General features: G+C 35.9%; 1 protein-coding gene across 1 annotated transcript in view; it reads right to left on the reverse strand.

Annotated features, from left to right (window-relative positions):
• CDS1 (CDP-diacylglycerol synthase 1) overlaps window positions 1–25,464 on the reverse strand; it is a 71,016-nt gene that overhangs the window by 3,665 nt on the left and 41,887 nt on the right. Inside the window, exons 6-12 of the mRNA XM_058722009.1 lie at window positions 15,815–15,873; window positions 14,067–14,149; window positions 12,710–12,797; window positions 10,243–10,311; window positions 7,208–7,360; window positions 5,618–5,737; window positions 3,010–3,113 (exon numbers count right to left, since the gene is read on the reverse strand). Coding sequence (XP_058577992.1) covers window positions 3,010–3,113; window positions 5,618–5,737; window positions 7,208–7,360; window positions 10,243–10,311; window positions 12,710–12,797; window positions 14,067–14,149; window positions 15,815–15,873 — 676 coding nt within the window. The remainder of the gene's footprint in view (window positions 1–3,009; window positions 3,114–5,617; window positions 5,738–7,207; window positions 7,361–10,242; window positions 10,312–12,709; window positions 12,798–14,066; window positions 14,150–15,814; window positions 15,874–25,464) is intronic.

Below are 25,464 nucleotides of genomic sequence, written 5' to 3' on the forward strand. Positions count from 1 at the left end.
GCTGGAACTGAAGCAACACCAAGGCGGCCCGTGATGCCCTCACCCTTCTCTCCAGGGGACATCCCAAGGGCAGCCTAGGGCCTCTCCTCAAGCAGCAACCTCAGCAATCTTCGGGTTGGCTCCTCCAGCATCCCCACTCCAGCCCTTCTCTTCCTGCCCTTCACACTCTCAGTCAGAAAAGGTTCTAAACAGGACTCCTACCCTCTCCCTGCTGTGACACTTTTGCAGTCAGGGGATTGTAACTTTCCCACCCCTTAGACGCTAGAACTCAACCTGTTTATACCTGTGTGATCTTCTCAAGTGTCATTCTCTCAAATTCAGAATGAACTGATTCAGAATTTAATGTATATGTATTGTTCTTTGCAATTTCTACAGTCTATTTGAATCAGTGAAGGAGAGTATGGTTTACTTTTTGTAAAGAGAGATTAGTAAAATCCAATGGGAAAAAAAGCAAGACATAAATGATAATGGAGAATGGCACCAAATTCTGAGAAATACTATAAATCATAAATTTAGTTACCCATGTAAGGACTATCAGTTCAAACGGAATTATAGGAAATAGGAAACCCAGCAGCAAAGAAATGTCTGCTATGCAGGGATAACACAACAAAAATCTTTGATTAAAAAAACTGCACGATGTTGTAGATCAGCCATCCCATGGGTTACCTTCATGCACGTGGCTCGTTTGCCAAAAATGTGGCCATATGTCTCTCACAGCCACTGTCCACTCAAGTCAGGGCACAGCTTGTCTTACATCTCTTCAAAAGATTCAGCAACTTCATAACAAACCCAGAGTAGGGACCCACAGAGAAAAGGAAGGGTATTCTAGCAAGTTCAGCTAAATGCAAAATTATGTCAGCAGGTGCTCCCAGCTAGATGCATCCTGGCACTTGCCCTGTATTTCTAATAGTCTAAATATTTGCTTTCAAATGGTAGACAACATGGCTCAGCATGACTCTTCTCTATGGAGAGAATAGGAGGTTAAAAAAAAAAGTTTGAGTTAATGCCCTAAAAGCTGCTATCATCTGAAAATAGAGTTCTAAGGATTTGAGCATTAAATACTAATACTCAAAGATATCAGTAAATAAATCATATAAATGGATTAAATATTCCAATTAAAAAGACAAAGGCTGTCATCTTGGTTATAAGAAAACAAATCAAGCTATATGTTTGTTAGAAGAGAAACACACTTTAAATATAGGGATAAAGGAACGCTAAAAATAAAACCCTAGACAAAGAAACCCTATATAAACACTAACCAAATGAAGGCTGATGCAGCTCTTCTAGGATCCAACAAAATAGGCTTTAAGCAAGTAGTATATAAAGATGGATGTTATATAATGACCTTAGGAGCGATTCATTAGGGACACAGGACAGTCCTACATGTGTATATACCTAAGACAACATCAAAATACATAAAGCATAAACTGACAGGACAGAAATAGGTAAATTTACAATCACAGTGGGAGATTCTGACCAAGCTCTCTTCCTCACAGAATGATGAGATGGAAAAAACAAACCCCAAAAATCAGTACAGAAGATGTAGCTAAACTTCACCTAACTGGCACGTACTACCCTATGTCCCCAAACTGTGGAACGCACACTTGTTGCATGTGCACATGAACACACCCCTGCATAGATGGTATGCTGCGGCATAAAACAAGCCTCCACCAAAAGAAGGAAAAAATAAAGAGTATGTTTTCTGACGACAATGGAATTAAGGCAAAAGTCAATAAAGGAAGGAGAATGAGGAAATCTCCATTTGCATGGAAAGTAATCAACACCTTTCTAAATAAAGCACATGTCAAAGAAGATATCCTAGTGGAAATCAGGAAATTTTTGTAACTGATAATGAAAATACAAATATAGCATATACTATGAGAATAAGGCAGTACTTAAGAGGGAATTTACAGTATTAGATGACTCTATTAGGCAAGAAGACTGAAAATCAATAAGCTTTATCTCATGAAGTTCAAAAAGCAATAGCAAATTGAATCTAAAGAAAGATGAAGGAATGAACGATGTGAGTGGACATCAATGAAATAGGAAGTTAACAAAGCCAGAATTTGATTCTTTGAAAGATCAATGTAGTAAACTCCTAACAAGACTGCTCAAGAAAAATAAAGATTAATACAAAAACTCCTACACTGCTCAGGGTATATATTTAAAATGTGTATTTAAGGATCTACAAATGAGTTTCACTCCAGATACTCTATGAAGGAAATACATGTGTTCTGTGGTCAGGCACTTAGTAGAGACCATGGAAAATAAAGTTAATGTGTGGTTGCTGTGGTTTGCTTTCACACCCCAAGCTGGCATTTTAGGGCAGATCCAAAACCTTAGGTTTAACAAGAATAAGCCACCCTTTATAAAACAGCAATACCCTCCCACTCACCCACATCTCCACCCCCACAACCATCATCCTCAGCCCGCTCTACTTTTCTCCATCACACTTAGAACCACCTAAAATGCTGTGTTTAGTTGTTTATCTTTCAATTCTCCACCTTCTCCCTCCAACTCCCCAGTAAGAATAAAAGCTCTGAGGTCAGGAACTTTGTTTTGTTCTCTTTGTGATACATCCTAGAATAATCCCCAATGCATCAGAGGCACTCAAGCAATAACTGGGGGACTGGATGAATTATTATGTCCTCCTCCTTTTTAATTAGTATTCACTAATTGAAAAGAAAATGTAACACCATTGTAATACCACAGAAAATGAGAAATTAAATTTTCTAATATTTCAATCCAGTATTATCCACATTAACTAGATCTTATCTTGGTCCTATTAAAGACCATGACATACACTATTGTTTAAGTTGTTCAAATATATGTAACATAATTTTAATTTAACCATACTTCTCAGGGCAGTAAGATGTGACAGCTCCATGGGCCACCATTCCCCTTTGATATTACATATTACCACTGACAGAAAAAGCAACTCAAACTAATGCCTATGGGAATGAGAACTCAAATCATCTAATAAAACATTTTTTAAAAATCGAAAAGTACCTTATAAAACTTGTGATGTACACATGCACAAAAGTTGCCATCAAATACTGACAATCAAATCTGTCCATTATTCCGCCATGTCCAGGAATGGTATTTGCAAAATCCTTCAGAAACAAACAAACATATGAGTAAATTTTCAAAAGATCACCTGCTATTGGGGCGCCTGGGTGGCTCAGTGGGTTAAGCATCGACTTCAGCTCAGGTCATGATCTCACAGTCTGTGAGTTCTAGCCCCACATCAGGCTCTGTGCTGACAGCTCAGAGCCTGGAGACTGCTTCAGATTCTGTGTCTCCCTCTCTCTCTGGCCCTCCCCTCCTCATGCTCTGTCTCACTCTCTCTCTCAAAAATAAATAAACATTAAAAAAAAAAAAATCACCTGCTATAAAACTCCTACCTGGAAATGTCTCTTTGGGACCATGGGCTCTCAGGAAAATACTACAGGATTTTTCCACTTAATACAAACTTACTGTAACATGTCTAAAAACTTAAAATCACATCTTTCAAATACGCACCGATGTTGGAATGATTACCAAATTGACTAGCAACATACAAGTAACACTAATTAAATATTAATTAAATCCAGCACTTTTTTTAGCTAATACAGCTTTTTCTAAATAAAAAGCGCTATCATCTATTACTAATCTAATACTGTTCTAGTCTCTTTTCCTGTTTAACCAGAAGTTATTTAAGGAGCTATTCTAGTGTTGACAGATTTACAACTGGTTCTAACTCATGTTTAATAGTTTTTACTCTGAAATATTTTGCTATTATAATATATATTCCTTTTTTTTTTTAAGTTTTAGGGTAAAAAGAAAATCAAAATAGATCACATGGGACACATTAGTCCATTAAATGGCCAAACTGAGGGAATGGTTAGTACATCTCTCCAATGGGCTCTGTACAGACATAGCCACATGTCTGAGTGCTGAGGATATAGAAATGATGGATCACCCTTCTAGTTTACTCAGGCAACCAAAAAACATCTAAACAGTTGTTATACCTTCATTTCAGACATGCAAAATAGTATCATCATTCAACAAGAAACCCTGAATTAGAGACTGCTGAAGAAAGTATCATTCTAAATGCAATATTTGTCTATCTAAAACAATTATTGAAAAATTCTTTGGTTACTTCTTGCCAACACATCTCCTTCCTTCTCTTCCCTACTAACCAATGCACAAAACAGCCATATTAACTCAACTCCATTCTGCTGTTTGCAGGCTTTACAGGATAGTCTTCACGCAAGGCTGTTATTGTGGTTCCCTGTGGACATGTGTTATCTCCCCTAGAAGGCGGTGAGCATCTTGAGAACAGAGACATCTTATGCACTTCTGCATAGTGCTTTCCACCTAACATAGTATCTTCCCCACTGCAAGTGTTCACTGAGTTTTTGTGTTTTTTTTTTTATTTCCCTGGCTTCTGGGCCCTGTGGGATCTGGCCTTATCAATTATGCATTCTGATCACTTACTCTCTACCATAGCCACACTATTCTTGCTCCCTTTCAGTCTAAGCTCCTTGTTTCCTTTGTACTTTCTGGAACACTCTTCCTTAGATTTCTTTACAGGACTCATCCTTCTTCTTTTGTCAGACCCCTGCTCACATGCTACCTCCTCCAGAGAGGCCTGCCCTGTTCACCCCACCTTCAGTAGCCACTCTGACTCCTAATGACACAACATCCACTCTTAGGGAAGGCATGTGAGGACAGCTGAGATAACAGGGCAAACATACGTCACTTTATGAGAACCTAAATTAAACAAAACATAGGGATAACTTTAAGTATCTGGAACAGGGATCTGCAAACTATGTCCCACAGGTCAAGTCTAGCCCACTGCCTGTTTTTGTAAATAAAGTCTTATTAAAACCCAGTCATAACCATTCATTGACATATTGCCCATAGGGCTTTTGCACTATAGTGGCAGAGTTCAGAGTTCAGTAGCTGCAATATGATTAATACATGTATGATTTCTCCATTTACACAAAGAGTTTACTGAGCCCACAGCTAGTAGAATGAATGCTCATATGCAAAGGCTCTCCTGCTTGTGTCTTTAAGGGAGACTATGGCATAACACTAAACCTCAGACAATTCATAGCTGGATTCTTGCATGAGCACTTGAAGTCCCAACATTAAGTGACACATGCCATTCTATAAATGAGGTGGACATGACATTTTAAAATGTATTAACACGGGGCGTCTGGTGGCTCAGCCTGCTAAGCATCCAACTCTTGGTTTTGGTTCAGGTCACGATCTCGCAGTTTGTGACTTTAAATCCCACATTGGGCTCCATGCTGACAGTGCAGGGCCTGTGTGTTTGGGATTCTCTTCTCTTCTCTCTGCCCTTCCCCTGCTCGTGCTTGCTCTCTCTCTTGCAAAATAAATAAACTTAAAAAAAAACTTAAAAATAAAATGTATTAACCTGACCTGACCAAAATTTAATGAGATAGAATACACCAAAATCAGCCAGGAAGCATTTCTATGAGGCCGAAACAACTAGAATGTAAAAGTTTTTGCCCAGAGGCTAAATGTGAGAGACCAAGGGAAAACCAAATTACAACTATATTACATTCTCTAATTCTCTAATAATGTAACAAAGATTCTAAACACATACCTTGATTTTGAAAGCTCTTTTGAATCCACTGGCAAAGAAGCCTCCAAAAGGGCCAATCAATGATGCAAATGTTGAAAGAGCAATGCTGTGTATCTGGAAAGGATACAAGCTCACTGTTTCCTAAACAGAAAAAAAGGGGGAAAGGGTTGAACTGCAATAAAACTGTATTTGAGCATGCCACCTAAACTAAGAACCATGATATAAATATTAAGTCAAACCATTTGCCACATTTTTGTTAACTTCACAAACTTTCAGGATCGTGGGAGAGAAAAATATTTTGCACACTCTCAATACCATTCTCTACGTAGCCAGCACTCTCCATTCCCTCCGTAGGCATACTGGCAGCACTTGTAACACTCAACTCTTGCAGTTGATAGGATACTCTAGTTTATCTAGAAACTTCTACAACACTTGAGCTGTAGGCTTACTAAGAATCGGTTGAGTTGATTTCTGAATTTGTTTCTTACCAGTAGAACTTTGTAATTATATATTTTAATTCTGTATTTTATTTCACTTTAATTTTGTATGACAAAATAAAAGGAAATTTGGTCTTTGTCTCAAAGCTGCTTTCAAAAGGACCACCAAATTGAGCATCAGCAAGACAGTTATAAAAGATTCAGAGAGGAGATAACAAAAATGGAGAAGAATTCAACAGTCTAATTATTTTGTAAATGCTTGGTTCTTGCTCCATTTTAAAGAAACTGAAACTACAAGTTGTAGACAGTGCATAAATACTGTGGTTTAAGAAAGATTCTTTAGACCACCAATCTCTGGACCCATTCTCAAAGTGAAGGCCTTACCCCAAAGCAAAGATCAGTAGTGTCAAAAAGTTTTACAGCAGATAACAGATGGCTTGGACACTGAAAACAATTCTTGGAATCCGTGCATTGAACACTCAAGGAGAGAAATAATTTACTGGTTAATCTGCTCCTCAAAATTGTGGATTTTAGTTAAAAATATTTCAGATACACACAGGTACACAGTACACACCCAACTGTTTCATCCCCACTTTAACCAACCAACCACCAGTCCTGATGGCATGGATCAGCAGGGTTCTACCAGACAGCTTGTCAACATCCTTCAGTGAGAGACGTTCAGTATTGCTTTTAAATGCCAACAGTGTGCTTTTTGAAGGTAAACTGATTTCTTAGAAGCAGCTGCTTTCTGTATAGTACAGGTCCCCTAAAAATGAAGGGAATTTGAGCCGCTGAATTTTAATTATGCTTTAAATTGAGTCAATTCATACCAGTTACAAGGGAAGCTCACTGTAAACCATTTGATTGGTAGAAATCTAAGAAATACTGAAAAATATTTTCAAAAAAATACAAGATAAATTACCATCAGTAATCAAACTATCAAGTAAATTCCTAAGAGACAACTGGTTTGTGATAGTAATATTCATTTTATGTTTGAGAAAGGGAAGTCACAAGGGAATAGAAAATATTATTGATGCTAAGTAGACAGTGATACCACTTCTGTATCATTGAATTTAAAATTCTGTACAAATTGGTTTCTTGGAAAAAGTTTAGTCCTATTTTTAAATGAACCTTAAACTTTGGGATGCAGGATCCTTAACTATGTTTATCTTACCTGTCTCAACACCGCCTTTAGAAAGGGAGGAAGTGAATAACTCTGAAGCTGGAAAAGTTCTGAGGGTTCACATTCTGTAACGAAGGAGTTTACATCACTTCGGTATTCCACTGGGCAGACGAAGTACTGATATTTGGATAACATGTAGGCAGCCTGAATAACAAAGCAGGAGTCCATGAAACATTGAATGAAAAAAATCTGTCCATCTATCATATTTCTTAACTATCATAATGTGTCAGAAAGACCAGAGACAGAATGCCAAAATTTCTTTGCATTCACATTTTGCTATGTATTTTAAAAGTCAGATGGTCATAAATGACCCAATAAAAGACTCTGAAAAGCCACTAGAAAACAAAAAGGTTTTCCGGGCGCCTGAGGGGCTCAGTCAGTTAAGCATCTGACTCTTGATTTCACCTCAGGTCACGATCCCAGAGCCCAGCATTGGGCTCTGTGCTGAGCATGGAGCCTTGCTTAAGATTCTCTCTTTCCCTCTGCCTCTCTCCGTGAAGGAAAGGAAAAAGGAAAGGAAAGGAAAAAGGAAAGGAAAGGAAAAAGGAAAGGAAAGGAAAAAGGAAAGGAAAGGAAAAAGGAAAGGAAAGGAAAAAGGAAAGGAAAGGAAAGGAAAAAGGAAAGGAAAGGAAAAAGGAAAGGAAAGGAAAAAGGAAAGGAAAGGAAAGGGAGGGAAAGGAAAGGGAGGGAAGGGAAGGGAAGGGAAGGGAAGGGAAGGGAAGGGAAGGAAAGGAAAGGAAAGGAAAGGAAAGGAAAGGAAAGGAAAGGAAGGGAAGGAAGGGAAGGGAAGGAGGGAGGAAGGGGAGAGAGAGGGAGAGAGACAGAGAGAATGAAAGGAAGAAAGAAAGAAAAGAAAAGGTTTTGGAAATCAGTGATCTTACAATCTTTGTATGACAACAAAAAGAAGGAAGGGGAAAGAGAGAAAAAGAAAACTGCTGTATTACAGCAAGGTTTTACTTTTTTAAAGTACACATAATGAATGTTAGCAGAAGCTAACAATTATAAAGGGATGAGAGAGTACAGGACTGAAGTTTATTGCATAAATTATGGTTACATTAATTTCAACAATAAACAACTGGTTATTCAAAATTACTAATAAGTGAAAAACACCATTGTTTTTAACCAACCCAGGAAACTATTACTGAAGTATTCTTAAAGCCATATCACTACAATTTTTAAAACTAGCTATCCTCAGCCATGGGAGAAAATACATAAAATATTTCATTATAAATTTAAATTGCCAGACAACAGTTACCCTCTTATTCTGCAGCCATTTGCCCCATTATATTGCTGAAGAATGGTTAACAAATGTACAAATATGACACTAGGAATGGATTTAATCCAACCATTCCAACCAGTTTACTCAAAATCATTTATTAAAAAATATATGTAATTTCCTTCCTTGTTACTTTGTCATGCATTATATTCTTATAGAGTAGCTCTTTATTTTCTTCTAATGATATGGCTATTCTTGTAGTATTTCTAAATAAGTCTTTAATGATACTAATACCACATTCTTATAGTATTATTTAACTTAATATTCTAATTATACCTGCTTTGTGATGTAAAAACATTGGACAAGCCTGGATCTCTTTTCATTGTTCTATTTATCAATTATTATCTCATCAGTATTCTACCACATAAACATCAGAATAATTTTACTCAATTCTATTGCTACTTTCTTGAGAATCAACTAAACTTATGAATTAAACAGGGCAATTATGGTAGTATTCCCATCCAGGAACCTGGCACATTTCCACTTATTTGTATTTTGCTCCCTCTCAAAGCTCCATGTTGTTACCAGTTATTCCACATCTGGCTACAGAATATATTCTAGAACTATCAGGGACTAGACTCTTTAAAAATTAAACTTCCTACCAGTTATTTTTTTTGCATACTTCTATCCAGCCATTTTATTGTATCTTTATTAATTCTCATGAGACCTCTTTTAATACAAACATAAATTCCATAATTGTACACTAATTAAAATGTTAACAATATCTATTATGCATGGCTAAAAGTAAATGTCAATTATTTTTATCAAACTTTTCCTGCAAGTTGGGTTTATAGCAGCAAACACCCCCACTAAATCAATTAGCCAGCATGCATTAAGGAGACAGAGTTCTTCAACATCGTTTATATTCTCTGCTTTTCTCAAAGCCACCACTTGTCCCAGCACCTGTGTCCCTGTGTCCCCCATAAGGCAGAACAGCTGTTAGAAACTGCCAAACACAACAGCACAACAGCGGGTCTCAAATCTAGCTGTATGTCAGAATTAACAGGGAGTCCACTGACGGGATAGGGCTGGGACATATATTTTGTATAAGCAACGCAGACAATTCTATTTTTCTTTTTTTTTTTAAGATGTATGTATGTATGTATGTATTTACATATTTTTAAAGTTTTTTTTTTTAAATGTTTGTTTATTTTTGAGAGAGAGTGACAGAGCATGAGCAGGAGAGGGGCAGAGAGAGGGAGACACAGAATCCGAAGCAGGCTCCAGGCTCTGAGCTGTCAGCAAAGAGCCCAACACAAGGCTCAGACTCATGAACTACAAGATTATGACCTGAGCTAAGTTGGACGCTTAACTGACTGAGTCACCCAGGCGCCCCTACTTATTTACTTAAGAGGGAGGGTGTGGGGAGGGAGGGAGGGAGGGAGGGAGGGAGGGAGAGAGAGAGAGAGAGAGAGAGAGAGAGAGAGAGAGAGAGAATCTTAAGCAGGCTCTACACCCAACAGGGAGCCTATTGTAGGGCTTGATCTCAAAACCCTGAGATCATGACCTGAGCTGAAATCAAGAGTTGAACACTTAACCAATGGAGTCACTCAGGCACCCCTCTCCCCAGGTAATTCTGATATGAGGCCATGATGAGAACTACTGGAGTACAGAATTGGCTCTGTTTAATGGGTTTCAATAAATACATTATTAGCATTTTGTGGTTCAATTTTTTTAGGTTCAAAATAGATTGATAAATTTGCCACCATTTTCAAAATATAAATAAAATAAACATCTCAGTAAAACTCACAATGAATCCAAACACGACTGTGGAAAAGAAACCGCCAATGAATCCTTCCCAAGTCTTTTTAGGAGACAACTAAAAAAGGCCAAATAAAATTAAAAAGTTACTACACTCACAAAACACACAAATACATATGGCAAATTGTTTTCAGTGAATTCCCACAATACCTTATACATCTCTCCGTACTTTTTTCTTGATGGAATGGCTTTGGAAACCTTTTTCTTTCATTCCATGATCCCGATTTATTTGTACAAATTTCTCTAGTAATATCTAACACATTTTAGACCCTCAAACTGTGAATATATGTTTCTGTATAAATAACCTCAATTTATTTTTTTCTCTCCCAAAGAACTATGAACTCTATATTGAAATCATCGTCCCATGACTTTTATGCTTATATAAACCCCCACAATAGGGTGGTTCTTGCAATAAGGGTGAGATATAGTCATTCCAAGTACATATGGTCTGTATTGACCTACTACTGACAAAAAATAGAAGAATGAGTATAACAAAACACAGACATTGCAGCACATGAGATTTTCATATATTCTCAAAAATGCCATGCATTCAACAGACCTCTTCCTGAAATGGCAAAACACTCCAGATACAGTATTTGCTCCACAAGTATTCACATATCCTTCTCCCTTGGGTCACAATCTATGTCTGTCTCCATGAAGAAAGGAACATGTTGTGCTTCTAATAATAGATACTGTTTCAGATTCCGGCTATTGTTTCTCAGTCAATGGGGCATTCAGGCAGAGAAATCTGGAGGAAAGTTTGGAAATCAGTGATGCAGGGGCAGGAGTTAAAGATTTGGGAGTGCACAGCTCTAACTGCCTGAGGTGCCCTATATGATAAGGACTGATGTATGGGGAGATCACTGATGGCCTCTGTGATGACTCTTTCAGTGGATGGGTGGGGACAGAAGCCAAATAAATATCAAACAGAAGTTTCTGCAGACAGAAACAGGTGACAGGCTAATCTACATGATCTCTTTATAGACCTTTTGTCCTAATGATGTTCATAAAACCCAAAGCCAAAGTGTTGACAGAAATGGTTTCTTGACAAATCTGATAACAATTCTGCCACAGAGACAATTTCCTAGGATGATTCAGTATTACTGTCATGAAGTAGTTGACTCAAATTCAAAAGTGCCTGTTGATTATTTTAAAGATGACTTCTCAAATTAAATTGACCTATATAAAACTGATTTAGGGGTTAACTTGCTTAATCACATATGGGTATATTATACAACTAATCCAGCCTGGTAAATTCACTAGAAATCTGTGTCCAAAATCAAACAGTAAGACTCCTCTACAACCATAACAGCCTCTCTGAAGGCTTTCTAAGCCAAAAACTTATCTGGTACAGAAGTGAATATCTAATCACTTGCCCTGATGCTACAGCAGCTTTAGAAACTTTTAAAAATATATATATATACCTTGCTTGCTGTATCCCTCCCTACAGCTCAGCCTGATGCTGTATGCTGCTGGACTCTTACATGGGGAAGAACTTATGGAAGACTTTTAAAGGACAGGCACATCCATGTGTTCCTCTGGGAACACTTAAGCTACTCTTGTATCATTCTTAACAAACAGGTTTTGTATCTGCACAATTGTCCCAGTCCCTCCAAACTGCCTTCATACAGTAACATCAAAATAGCCAACCAAAATATTCGTGGGGATATTATTAAAGACTTTGGACAATACATGAATGGGGAGAACCCTATCTAAAGCCCCAACATGAAAAGTTTGTTTAAAGGTAATCAGTTCTAGTAAAAGGTCTATTTTTCCATGAGGAATCAGTTTGTTTCTTTCTTCCCCAAAATGAGCACTGTATAATTCATTAATTCATTTCTTTCTTTGCCTCCACTGAATGTAAGCAGAACCAAATCTAAGGCAAAACAACATGGTCTTTTCACATGTATTTTCCTTTCCCTTATCTTAACCTTTCCTTATTACATGCATTATCAGTATTTTATTGTAGGGCCTCAAATTTTTTCAAAATAAGCTTGGATGTAAAAGTCTTACAAGTGGACAGGACTATGGGAAGGTGATGAAGTGTACACTTTTAAAAAAAATTTGGTAAAGGAGGTGATAGAGAAGACAGTGACAGGGGAGAGCAGAGTCTAGGAAAGGCTTGTTTGTAGGGTTGCTGGGGAATGAAGAAGAATTGCACTATAGCTAACGGAAAGAAACCAGAAGAAAGATGAAATGAGCCTTCTTCACAAGACAGAGGACAAATGATGAAGTCAGGTCCTTACTGAGGAGCTAACAGGTTATCTAAGAATCCACATGGAATCACTGGAAAACATGGCTCACTGCCTCTACACTATGGCTGTTAAACACAGCTAAGGAAAATCAAAGCACCTCAGAAATAAAAATGTGCAACAGCACCAAATCGTTGGAGATCTTCTCCAGTGGCTAATCTTTAAGGTTATGGTAATGGCTTGCTTGTGATGTTGTTCCATTACCTTAATTAATGGAGTCCTCCCAAAAAAAAATCCAAAAAGGTAAGCAGTTATGTCATTGCAAATAACACTTGATATTGGAACAAGGAACCTTAAAAAAAATCAGAAAAAAGTCCATATGATTAAGTGGCAAACATTTATATAGGTTTATGACTCATATTGAACCAATGCAATAGCCCTTTGGATTATATTGCAGCCTCATCCAGAACATAACACTTGCCAAAACATTAGTAGAAACAATAAGTATCAAGTAAATTTTCCCATTAAGCAATTCAGCAGAGCAAAATCTATAAATAAACTAACATACCAGGAGAATATTGCTAAGGAAAATATTAAATAATCAATTTAATTTTAATATTAAGCAATCCATTTCTATAGCTATAGACTTTCAAATTTTACTTTTATGAGGAACAAGTTATAAACAGAACAAAGAATTTAAAAAGCGGTCTTTCAAAATGGAAATAAGTCATCTGTTTAGACACAGTATAATCTTCATAAATTTATACCAAGCTCTTAATAAAAATTCTTTTTCAGGAATAATTATCAATTTCAATTCTATCTTAGCCTATAGTTACATGAAACCCTACTAATTGTACAGAACCTACTAATTTCAGTAACTGCTCCCCCATCAATTAAAAGTCTGCATATGGAAGACAATCTTTATACACACACCTCAGTATAAACAAATTAAAACACAGAGCTGTGAAGGGTTTTATCTTGACAAAACCTATCAACTGTAAAAGATTTTAATTAATGGACTTAAAAGAATGCAGGGAAAATATGGTCAGATTTCTTAAAGCGTAAGTTTTTCTCCACTCTGATTTTTAACTAATAACTTTCATAATTTTAAACAAAAATGCTTTCTGAATCTGCAAGGCACTGCTATGTAGCAAGTAACTCCATCTGAAATCTGGACACCTACTCCTGTGTAAAGGCAGAGTAAAACCTACCCAACTTTCACCCAGAAAAAATACATTGCCAGCATTCTGTTTGCTGACAAGCAAACGTTCATGTACTTTTTGCATTCCACAAAAATAATATACTCTTTTTAAAGTCTATGTGTGCTTTGTAAAAAGGCACACTAAGGTGCAGTAACACCCGAAAATGTTAATTTGTGGGAGCTTTTAGGAAGACTTCCTGCATTTTATTTGGAACCTGAATAAGAAGGGTTTTCAAGTTGTTAACAAAGCATTTGTCTTCAGATGTCAAATGGTAAGCAAAACTCAGGAAGACATTTTAATGAAATAGAGCAACAACAGAAAGTACATTTTAGTAGAAATCTGAAAGACACTGTCCAATGTGAAAGAGCTTTAAAAAGGCTAGGATATAAATACAAAGCAGCATAACACTGTCCCCTTACCATATCATGCCTTCAAACAGATTTTGGATGACAAGATGTGACTGGGTAACTGTTATCAGTAAAGTGACATGAGTCCATGCGAACTGTTAATAGCCCAAGAACAAAACAATTAGTGAACACAACTCATCAGTGCAGCCCTGGAGCAACAGCAATTTTGAAACACAAGTTTCTAGCATGACTTTCAGTCAAATTTTAAAAGGTAGGGTCATACAGAATAAATGCTGTTAGTAAATTATATTCATTTTGGTGCCTACTGGAACCTTAAAACCATGAAGACATTTAACAAAGTAATCTTAATTCATACACAAATAGAAAGCTAACAGTATTGATACACTACTAAATTTAAAAACATACACAAAATATACAATAATCTTGAGTCATTAGTTAAAAATGATAATGAGAAAGTTATGGTGGTTGTTTCAGAATTTAGAGAGAAACATTTTCCTTGGCATTCTGCAGTTATTAAAAATGCTGAAAATGATTTTTCTTTCAGAATTCACTATGGTAGCTTTTTCCCATTAGGAGTTATTTCTGACTTCAAATAACTCAAACCAGCAGGGACCAATTACCCTTAAGTGCCAGCTCTTCATTCTCGAAAACTGGTCTTCACAGCACTATTCAATGACAGTATTTGATTTCAGATTTTCAAAGACTTGTGTGTCTCATCAAGTCCGTCTAGCCTGAGAGATGTCACTTTAGTAATTTTTAGCATCATCAGTATGAGGACAATATGAATGAAAAAAACCAATGTTTCTATATGTTTGTCTTACAATTTTGATTAGAATTTATAAAATGTTCATCATTCTTAATATTTTGATTTATTCATAACTTATTTCCCATTTTGGCAAATAATATATTAGTTGTTTTGTTTTGTTTTTTATCTGTATAAAAGATCCAATTCTTTTTATCCTGGTTTCTTCAAAATGTATATTTAATTTTTTTCAGTAGGCACCATTTATATTTTCATAGCACATTCTATTATTTCTAACTTGTCTTGATGATTTCTAGATTCTTATGGAGAATTTTAATCTCCTCTCAAGATCCCCAGAAATTAGAAATGTAAGAAATTCTAGTTTCCCAGTGAAGATGCTCAATAGAATGTCTTAATGGAGAAAAGCAAAGCATAAAGACTAGGAAATATATACAAATCCAAAATAAGCCTAACACATAAATTCACAGACTTAAATACTATATTTTGCATTTTACAATCTTATAATTAGCCAGCTTTTAAGAAAATAAGTTCATAATGCACAGTGATAAATTTCATTAAACACTGTACATACTTCAATGATACAGTGCAAAAAAAAAAAAACCTTAGGGCAAAAAGAATTATGCAATCAACTGTGTGACTAACCACAACTACCAAGAAAATATATGTTCTGTTCTCTTTATGCTCAGGCTAGCAACAAATAAACATAGATACTTTCTCTAGAAAAACATGGTATGTGTTTTCCTTACTAACTGTTCAGGAGACTATGAACATGCTTCAAATATTTGATTTTCATTTTATAGCCTTTGAAAGTACTCAAAGGAAGAGTTTGGGAAACTTTGAAAACAGTTAAAATTTTTAAACCTTCAAAAACTTTACAACTTAAACCTTTTGTATTTAATAGTCAACCAAAACTGAAATGCCCCCACATTAGGCAAAACACCAACTAGCAGATTAGATCTACTCACTACAGAAAAAAAAATTAAAGGTGAGTGTTTTTATTATATACAGTGACTACAGAATAATAGTTAATACAGACCATATAAAACTGCAGACGATAATGTTTCTTCACCAAGCTCAGCACAAACATGCAGAAACCTGTTCAAGAACAAAACACATGTGCTTGTGCAATTTGTTACAAAATGTAAGATTCACTGAGCTCACATAAGCCAATTTTTTGAACCACTTCTAGATATAGTTTAGCACTTACTCATAGGTCACCTCTCCTACTCATATTAAGCATTTTATTTATTTTATTTATTTTTATTTTTATTTTTTTTAGGTAGGTTTCACATCCAGTTTGGAGCCCAATGTGGGGCTTGAACTAAATGAAGGCCCTGAGCTCAATACCTGAGCTGAGATCAGGAGTCCGACACATAACCTACTGAGCCATCCAGGTGCCCCTTATAATAAGCATTTTAAATAAAAGTTTCTTGAGTGAAATGATCTTGTATTCTCCAAAATGCCTACTATATTCCATGACATAAATTCAATAAACATCCCCTGCATTAAGAGAATTAGTCTCTTGCAAATATGTGAACATGAAAAAACAGATCTTGAATTTCAGCTGAATAAAAGTTATCTGCATAGAGAGAAACCTCCAAGGGAAAACCTATAAGGCTATCAGCTGATTTTTCAGCAGGAACTTTGCAGGCCAGAAGGGAGTGGCATGACATATTCAACGTGCTGAAAGGAAAAAATCATACTATCAAGAATACTCTATCTGGCAAGTATATCATTTAAATTTAAAGAAAAAATAAAGAGTTTCCCAAACAGAAGATAAAAGAGTCTTACAAGAAGTATTAAAGGGGCCTCCTTAAGTAGAAAAGAAATTGCCATAAGTAAACATAAGAAAATTATGAATAAAAAGATGTAAAATATGATCACATACATATAATACATGGGGGGGGGAGTAAAAAAAGGAAAAGAAAAGGTGTTTGTTTCTTTTTCTGTTGTTTTTTTTTTAAAGAATGTGTTTGAACTTAAATGACCATTAAATTAATGTAGACTGCTACTTAGGATGTTATATATGAGTCTCATGATAACCACAAACCTAAGATCTGTAATCGACACAGTAAACAAAGAGAAAGAAAGTCAAACATAAGACTATTGAAACTTAGCAATCACAAAGAAGGAGAGCAAGAAGGAATAGAGAAGAGATACAAAAACAGCCAGAAAACAAGTAATAAAATGGCAATATCTATCAACAATTACTTTAAATGTAAATGGCCTAAATGTTCCAATCAAAAGACATAGGATGACAGAATGTATAAAGAAAAGAGGCCCATCTGTGTGCTGCTTACAAGCAATTCACCTCAGATCTAAAGATACATATGGGGGAGGTGCCTGGGTAGCTCAGTCATTTAAGCATCCGACTCTTGATTTAGGCTCAGGTCATGATCTTCTGGTTTGTAGGATCAAGATCCATGTCAGAGTCTGTGCTGACAGTGCAGAGCCTGCTTGGGACTCTCTCTCCCTCTCTGTCTGCTTCTCCCCCACTCATTCTCTCTCAAAATAAATAAACATAAAAAAAAAAAAGTAAAGACACATACAGACTGAAAGGGAAGAGATGGGAAAACATCTACCATGCAAACATAAGTGGGGGAAAAAAAAGCCAGCATAGCAATACTTATATCAAACAAAGTAGACTTTAAAACAAAGAATGTAACAAGAGACAGAGAAGGGCATTATATAATGATAAAGGGGTCAATCCAATATGAGGATATACCAATTATAAACATCTATACACCTAACACTGGAGCACCTAAAGCAAATATTAATGGACACAAAGGGAAAAATTGATGGTAATTCAATAATATTGAAGGACTTTAACACACCAGTTACATCAATGGGTAGATCATCCAGGCAGAAAATCAACAAAGGAAACAGTGCCTTTGAACGACACATGGGACCAGATAGACATAAGAGATACATACAGAACATTCCATCTAAAACAACAGAATACACATTCTTTTTAAGTGCACTTGGAACCTCTCCAGAATAGAGCACATATTAGGCCACAAAACAAACCTCAATAAATTTAAGAAGACTGAGACCATGTATCTTTTCCAATCACAATGGTATGAAACTAGAAGTAAATCACAAGGAAAAAATGGAAACAACACAAACATATGGAGGCTAAACAATATGATCCTAACAACTAATGGGCCAAAGGAAATCAAAGAAGAAATTAAAAAAAAAAATACATGGAGACAAATGAAAATGAAAACACAATGATCCAAAATGTTTGGAACACAGTGAAAGTAGTTCTAAGAGGAAAATACATAGTGATAAGGAGCTACCTCAAGAAAGAAGAAAGCTCAAATAAATAACCTAACCTTCACCTAAAGGAACTAGAAGAAGAACAAGCAAAGCCCAAGGTGAGTAGAAAAAAAGGAAACAATAAAGAGCAGAGCAGAAATAAATGACATAGAGACTAAAAACCACAGTAGAAAAAAAAGTCAGTGAAACCAAGAACTGGTTCTTTGAAAAAATAAACAAAATTAAGATACATCCTTAGCCACACTCATAAAAAAAAGAGAAAAGACCCAAATACATACAATCAGAAACAGGAGAGGAGTAACAGCTAAAACTAGAGAAACACAAAGGATTATAAGAGAATACTATGAAAAATTATATGCCAACGAATAAGACAATCTAGAAGAAATGGATAGATGAAATGGATAAATTTCTAGAAATACACAATCTTCTAAAACTAAACAGGAATAGAAAATCTAAAGAAACTGATTATAAGAAATTGAATCACTAGTAAAAAACTACCAAAAAATTAAAGTTCTGGACTAGACAGACTCACATTCAGAAAACATTTAATACCTATTCTCAAACTATTTCAAAAAATAGAAGAAAAATGTCCAAATATATTCTACAAAGCCAGCATTACCCTGACACAAAAATCAGACAAAGACATCACACAAAAAAACCAAAAACTACAGGCCAACATTCCTGAACACAGATGCAAAAATCCCCAATAAAACATTAGCAAACCACATACAACAACAATACATTATAAAGATTCACCAGGATCAAGGGGGATTTATTACAGAAATGCAAGGATGGTTCAATACTAACTAATCAACCAACAAGATATACACCACCATCAATAAAATGAAGGACAAGAATCATATGATCATCTCAATAGTTGCAAAGCATTTGACAAAACCCAACATCCATTAATGATAAAGTCTCAACAAAGTAGGGTTAGAGTATGTATGTGTACACACACACACACACACACACCCTACAGCTAACATCACACTCAATGTGAAAAACTGTGAGTTTTTCCTCTAAGATTACAAACAAGACAAGGATGTCCATGCTCCCCACTTTTATTCAACATGGTACTGGAAGTCCAAGCCACAGCAATCAGACAAGAAAAAGAAAGAAGAGGCATCCATATTGGTTAAGAGGTTAAACGGGGATCAAGACATGATACTATATACAGGAGATCCTAAAGACCCCACCCAAATACTACCAGAAGTAATAAATGAATTCAGTAAAGTTACAGGATATTAAATTAATGCCTAGAAATCAATAGTGTTTCTACCCACTAATAATGAAGTAGCAGAAAAAGAAATTAAGAAAACAAGACCATTTACAGTTGCACCAGAAAGAATAAAATACCTAGAAATAAATTTAACGAAAGAAGTGAAAGACCTGTACTCTGAAAATTATAACCACTGATGAAAATAATTGAAGATAACACAAACAAATGTAAAGATATTCCATGCTCATGGATCATAATAATTCATATTGTTAAAATGTCCATATTACCCCAATCAATCTACAGCTTCAATGCAATTCCTAACAAAATACCAAAATACCAAGCATTCTTCACAGAACTGGAACAAATAATACTAAAATTTGTATGGAACCTCAAAAGACCCCAAATAGCCAAAGTAATCTTGAGGGGGGAAAAAAAAAAGGCTGGAGGTATCATAATCCCAGGTTTCAAGATATACTATACAAAGCTGCAGTAATCAAAACAGTATAGTACTGACACAAAAACAGACACATAGATCAATGGAACAGAATAGGGACACCAGAAATAAATTCCTGATTATATGGTCAATTAATCTATGACAAAGGAAGCAAACATATAAAATGGGAAAAAGACAGTTTCTTCAATAAACAGATCTGGGAAAAACTGGACATGCAAACATACAAAAGAAACTAGACCATTTCTTAACACCATACAAAAAAATAAACTCAAAATGGATTTAAGACCTAAATGTGAGACCTGAAATCATAAAAATCCTAGAAGAAAGCACAGGCAGTAACTTCTCTGACATCAGCCATAGCAATATTTTTCTAGATGTGTCTCCTAAGGCAAGGGAAACAAAAGCAAAAGTAAACTACTGGGACTACCAAATAAAAAGCTTTTGTACAGCAAAGGAAACCATCAGCAATATAAAAGGAGACCTACTGAATGGGAAAAGATATTTGCAAATGATTTATCCAATAAAGGGTTAGTATCCAAAATATATAAAGAACTTCTACAACTCAACACCAAAAGAACACAAACAATCCAATTAAGAAAATTCAGGACCTGAACAGACATTTTTCCAACACACTGAAAAAGTGCTCAACGTGACTAATAATCGGGGAAATGCAAATCAAAACCACAACAAGCTATCGCCTCATACGCATTAGAATGGCTCAAATTAAAAAGACAAGAAATAGCAAGCACTGGCAAGGATATGGAGAAAAAGAAACCCTCATACACTGTTGATGGGAGTGTAAATTGTTACAGCCACTGTCTAAAACAGTATGAAGGTTCCTCAAAAAATTAAAAATAGGAATACCACATGAATCAAAAATTCCACTAATGGGTATTTACCCAAAGAAAACAAAGACACTAATTTGAAAAGATACATGCACCCTATGTTTATGGCAGCATTATTTACAATAGCCAAGACATGGAAGGAACGTAAGTGTCCATCAATAGACAGGTTAGGAGTATGTGGCAATGTGGCTATATACGTGTGTGTACACACACACACACACACACACACACACACACACACACAGGAATATTACTTGGCCATAAAAAGGATGAGCTCTTCCCACTGCAACAACATGGACAGACCTAGAGTATTATGGTAAGTGAAATAAGTCAGAGGAAGACAAATGCCATATAATTATATTCATATGTGGAATCTAACAACAACAAATGAGTAAATAAGCAAAAACCCAGAATCTGACCTACAAATACAGAAAATAAATTGACAGTTAATAGAAGGAAGGTGGTGGGAGAATGGGCAAAGTGTGTGAAGGTGGGTGGGAGATATAGGCTTCCACTCATGGCATGAGTAAGTCACAGGAATAAAAGGCACAGCATAAGAAATATAGTCAGTGATATTGTAATAGCATTGTATGGTGACAAATGGTAGCTATACTTATGGTGAGCATAGCATAGGGTATAAACTTATCAAATCACTTTGTTGTACACCTGAAACTAATATAATATTGTGTGTCAACTATATTAAAAAACCACAAAGTATCATTATGAAAAAAAAAACTTACTTGCTTTATCAGTCCATCAGGTGTATGTACAGAATGTTTTAATCTCTACATAAGACCAAAAATTAATACTAATTATATGGCAGCTAACATCTACTGAACACTTATTATGTTTCAGGCTCTCATTTAAGCATTTTACAAATATCACCTCATTTAATGCTTCTAACATCCCTATGATGGTAAGTATCTATTATTTCTTCATTTTATGTATGAAGAAAAATGCACAAAGGACTTTATTAACTGTCTGAAAATCACAGGGCTACAAAACAGTTAAACCCTCAGATCCTATGGACTCTGAAGAGCCATGTGGCTCCATAAATCCTTATTAGTAAGATTCAGGTTAAGAATGAATTGAAACTTCTCAGAACCATATTATAACTGTAGTAAAACATAATATTGTTGTTTTTTTTAACGTTTATTTATTTTTGAGACAGAGAGAGACAGAGCATGAACGGGGGAGGGGCAGAGAGAGAGGGAGACACAACATCTGAAGCAGGCTCCAGGCTCTGAGCTGTCAGCACAGAGCCCGACGTGGGGCTCAAACTCACAGAGTGCAAGATCATGACCTGAGCCGAAGTCGGCTGCTTAACCGACTGAGCCACCCAGGCGCCCCCATAATATTCTTAATAATTTAAAGATTTACAAGCAGCAAATGTGTTTGGGTTTATGTTTATATCCCACAAATTTATTACAATAACATTTTACTAAATAAAAATTATACCTAATTCAGTGAAATAATCATATACAAAATAAGGAGAGGCAACGGGAAGTACTTTTTGCTTAAGATATCAGTAAACTTCTAAAGAGAAATATTCCTTTACAGAAGTAGATATTGCAAATACATAAATTAAGTTTAACTTCAGTTAAGTAGCCAACCATGCATTCTATTCTACGATATCCTTACTGTGAGTTCCCCAAGATAGAAAACGAATTGTCAGGTAATCTATCCCATATGAAATAAACACTAGCTTTCATATATCTAAGTTATATTTACCAAGGCCATTCTACCTACTAGAGCAACCAAGGTGGATACTACACTGACCAGAGTAAATAATCAACCAGCAGCTTCCTTTAGCTATTTTTTGAAAGCTAATTCGAAATGTCAGTGTAAAGGAAAATGACAAAGGAAGAAAATACATACTGGCTCCCAGATCCTATCTCACCTCCTATGTGTCACCTATGGAGTTAATGTGACTGACTGAACTGCAAGATAAACATGGGAACATTTTCAAATGGAAGCACAACTGAAAGCCCTAGGTCACTTTCTTGAGACAAAGAAAGAAACTGGGAGGAGGTACAGATTAAAACATGAAATTCATGGCTTTGAAATCACCAGTAGCATAAAGAACCTCTTTAGTAATTATTATTGCTTTTAAGATTTTATTCTCTAACAGGTAGACTTATTTTGTGGCTCAAGTAACAATGCAATTTCTGTGCTGTTTTATGCTATTGGTTCACAGTTAGAGGCAAATGTAAATTGGACGTGGTGTAGAGGCTAATGGGGTAAGAGCTGAGCAGAGACAAGACAGATGTTTCTGGAAGCTCTACTTCTGTCCAAACGGACCCCTCTGACTCTCCCAGCACAACCGTGGGAACTTCTCAACATCATTAACTGTGAATTATTGCCTCACAAATACCACTCTCACATGTATGGTTTTCTCATTTTTGAGATCATATAACACCATTCACCCTTAAGCATTTCTTCAAACAAAATCACTAACAGAATTATTCAATATTTTCCTAATGGTGATTTTTATCTAGGACAGTCTTAGTAACTCACTTTTACCTGGTCCAATTTCACTGTTAAATCACCAGTAACATGCAGCTTTTTATGGTGCTTTAATAAAGGCTATAACTGTCTGACTCTTAAGATACATTAAGAGAATATAATTTTCTGAATTTGGCGAGGGTATATTTTCCTAGAATATCTAAGGAATATTATTTTTAAAGAACAATCTGAAAAAGAAACACATAAATTTATTTTTTCATACACAACCATAAAGCTATGTGTATGTTTTATGCTTAAATGTGTAAAAATACATTATACTGGGGTGCCTGGGGTGGCTCAGTTAGTTAAGCATCCAACTTTGGCTCAAGTCATGATCTCACAGTTTGTGGGTTCGAGCTCCTCATTGGGCTCTGTACTGACAGCTCAGAGCCTGAAACCTGCTTCAGATTCTGTGTCTCCCTCTCTCTCTGCCCCTCCCCTGCTTGCACTCTCTCAAAAATAAATAAAAACGTTTTAAAAAATTTAATAAAAAATACATTATCCTATATTTCAATAAACCTATGGAAAGAATAACTTTGTCCATTTGGATACATAGTTTTACTTTTTTTTTCCTAATTAATAAACAATATCTGAATGGTTACATCTCCAATTAAAAATAGGATTTCTTGGGGCATGGTTCATGGGTTTGAGCCCCACATCGGGCTCTGTGCTGACAGCTTGGAGCCTGGAGCCTGCTTTTTGTTTTGTTTTGTTTTGAATTTTGTTTTTAATGTTTATTTTTTTTAATTTATTTTTATTTTTTTTAAATATGAAATTTATTGTCAAATTGGTTTCCATACAACAATCCCAACAGGTGCCCTCCTCAATACCCATCACCCACCCTTTCCTCCCTCCCACTCCCCCATCAACCCTCAGTTTGTTCTCAGTTTGAGTCTCTTATGTTTTGGCTCCCTCCCTCTCTAACCTTTTTTTTTTTTTTTCTTCCCCTCCCCCATGGTCTTCTGTTAAGTTTCTCAGGATGCACACAAGAGCAAAAACATATGGTATCTGTCTTTCTCTGTATGACTTATTTCACTTAGCATAACACTCTCCAGTTCCATCCACGTTGCTACAAAAGGCCATATTTCATTCTTTCTCATTGCCACGTAGTATTCCATTGTGTATATAAACCACAATTTCTTTATCCATTCATCAGTTGATGGACATTTAGGCTCTTTCCATAATTTGGCTATTGTTGAAAGTGCTGCTATACACACTGGGGTACAAGTGCCCCTATGCATCAGCACTCCTGTATCCCTTGGGTAAATTCTTACCAGTGCTATTGCTGGGTCATAGGGTAGATCTATTTTTAATTTTTTGAGGAACCTCCACACTGTTTTCTAGAGCGGCTGTACCAGTTTGCATTCCCACCAACAGTGCAAGAGGGTTCCCGTTTCTCCACATCCTTGCCAGCATCTAGTCTCCTGATTTGTTCATTGTAGCCACGTTTAATGTTTATTTTTGAGAGAGACAGAGCATGAGTAGGAAAGAGGCATAGAGTAAGGGAGACACAGAACCTGAAGCAGGCTCCAGGCTCTTCTCTGTAAAGAGCCTGACAGGGGGCTCGAAACCATGAACAGTGAGATCAGGACCCAAGCCAAAGTCGGACACTTAACAGACTGAGCCATCCAGGCACCCCTATAATTATGTTTAATTACTACTACTGGTCAGCATTTATGTACATAGCACTGCACCTAGTGCTGTCCATACAAAGATGTGTACATCCTGTTGTCTAGTATATCAAAGAGTTCCCAGGTAGTTAGGGAGATCCAATTACCCAAAAGACTGGAGAGAAATATATTCAAAAAGAAAATGAATGAGATTTCTAAACGAGTCAGGAGAAGTAAAGGAGAAAAAAGGCATTAAAAAGCCCATAAAGATGAGATTGAGGCAATTTCAGAAAAATGGACAATCAAAAAATATTTATTGAACAGTGAAGATATGCCAGATACAAAAAAAAAGAATAAAATGAATATGACCAGCACTCCCATTCAAGGAGTTCAGTCAGAATCTAACTGAAGAGACAGAAATCATAATGAAGTTGTTTCTAAAATTTACTGTTGGTGATTAACCAATTCAATACATGTAGTCCTTAATTCAAAAAACAGACATTAAGATGGACCCAGGATTAAATATTGGAGCTTAATGACTCTTTCTCACTCTTTCATGTGGCCATATTTTTCAAAACATTTCAAATATCATGTTACGTGAAATCAGAAGCCCACTGCATTATGTGGCCCATATTGAGACATTAGACTCAACTGAGTTGTTTTTAAAAAGTTTTAACTGAATCTGTATTGTAGAAACTGTCACACAAACCAACCATTATATTAGCTTAGACAAAGAAAGTTTTCTATCATCTATATGTTGAGTTTAAGGTG

Source organism: Neofelis nebulosa, chromosome 3, assembly GCF_028018385.1.
Source record: "Neofelis nebulosa isolate mNeoNeb1 chromosome 3, mNeoNeb1.pri, whole genome shotgun sequence".
Taxonomy (NCBI): Eukaryota; Metazoa; Chordata; class Mammalia; order Carnivora; family Felidae; genus Neofelis; species Neofelis nebulosa.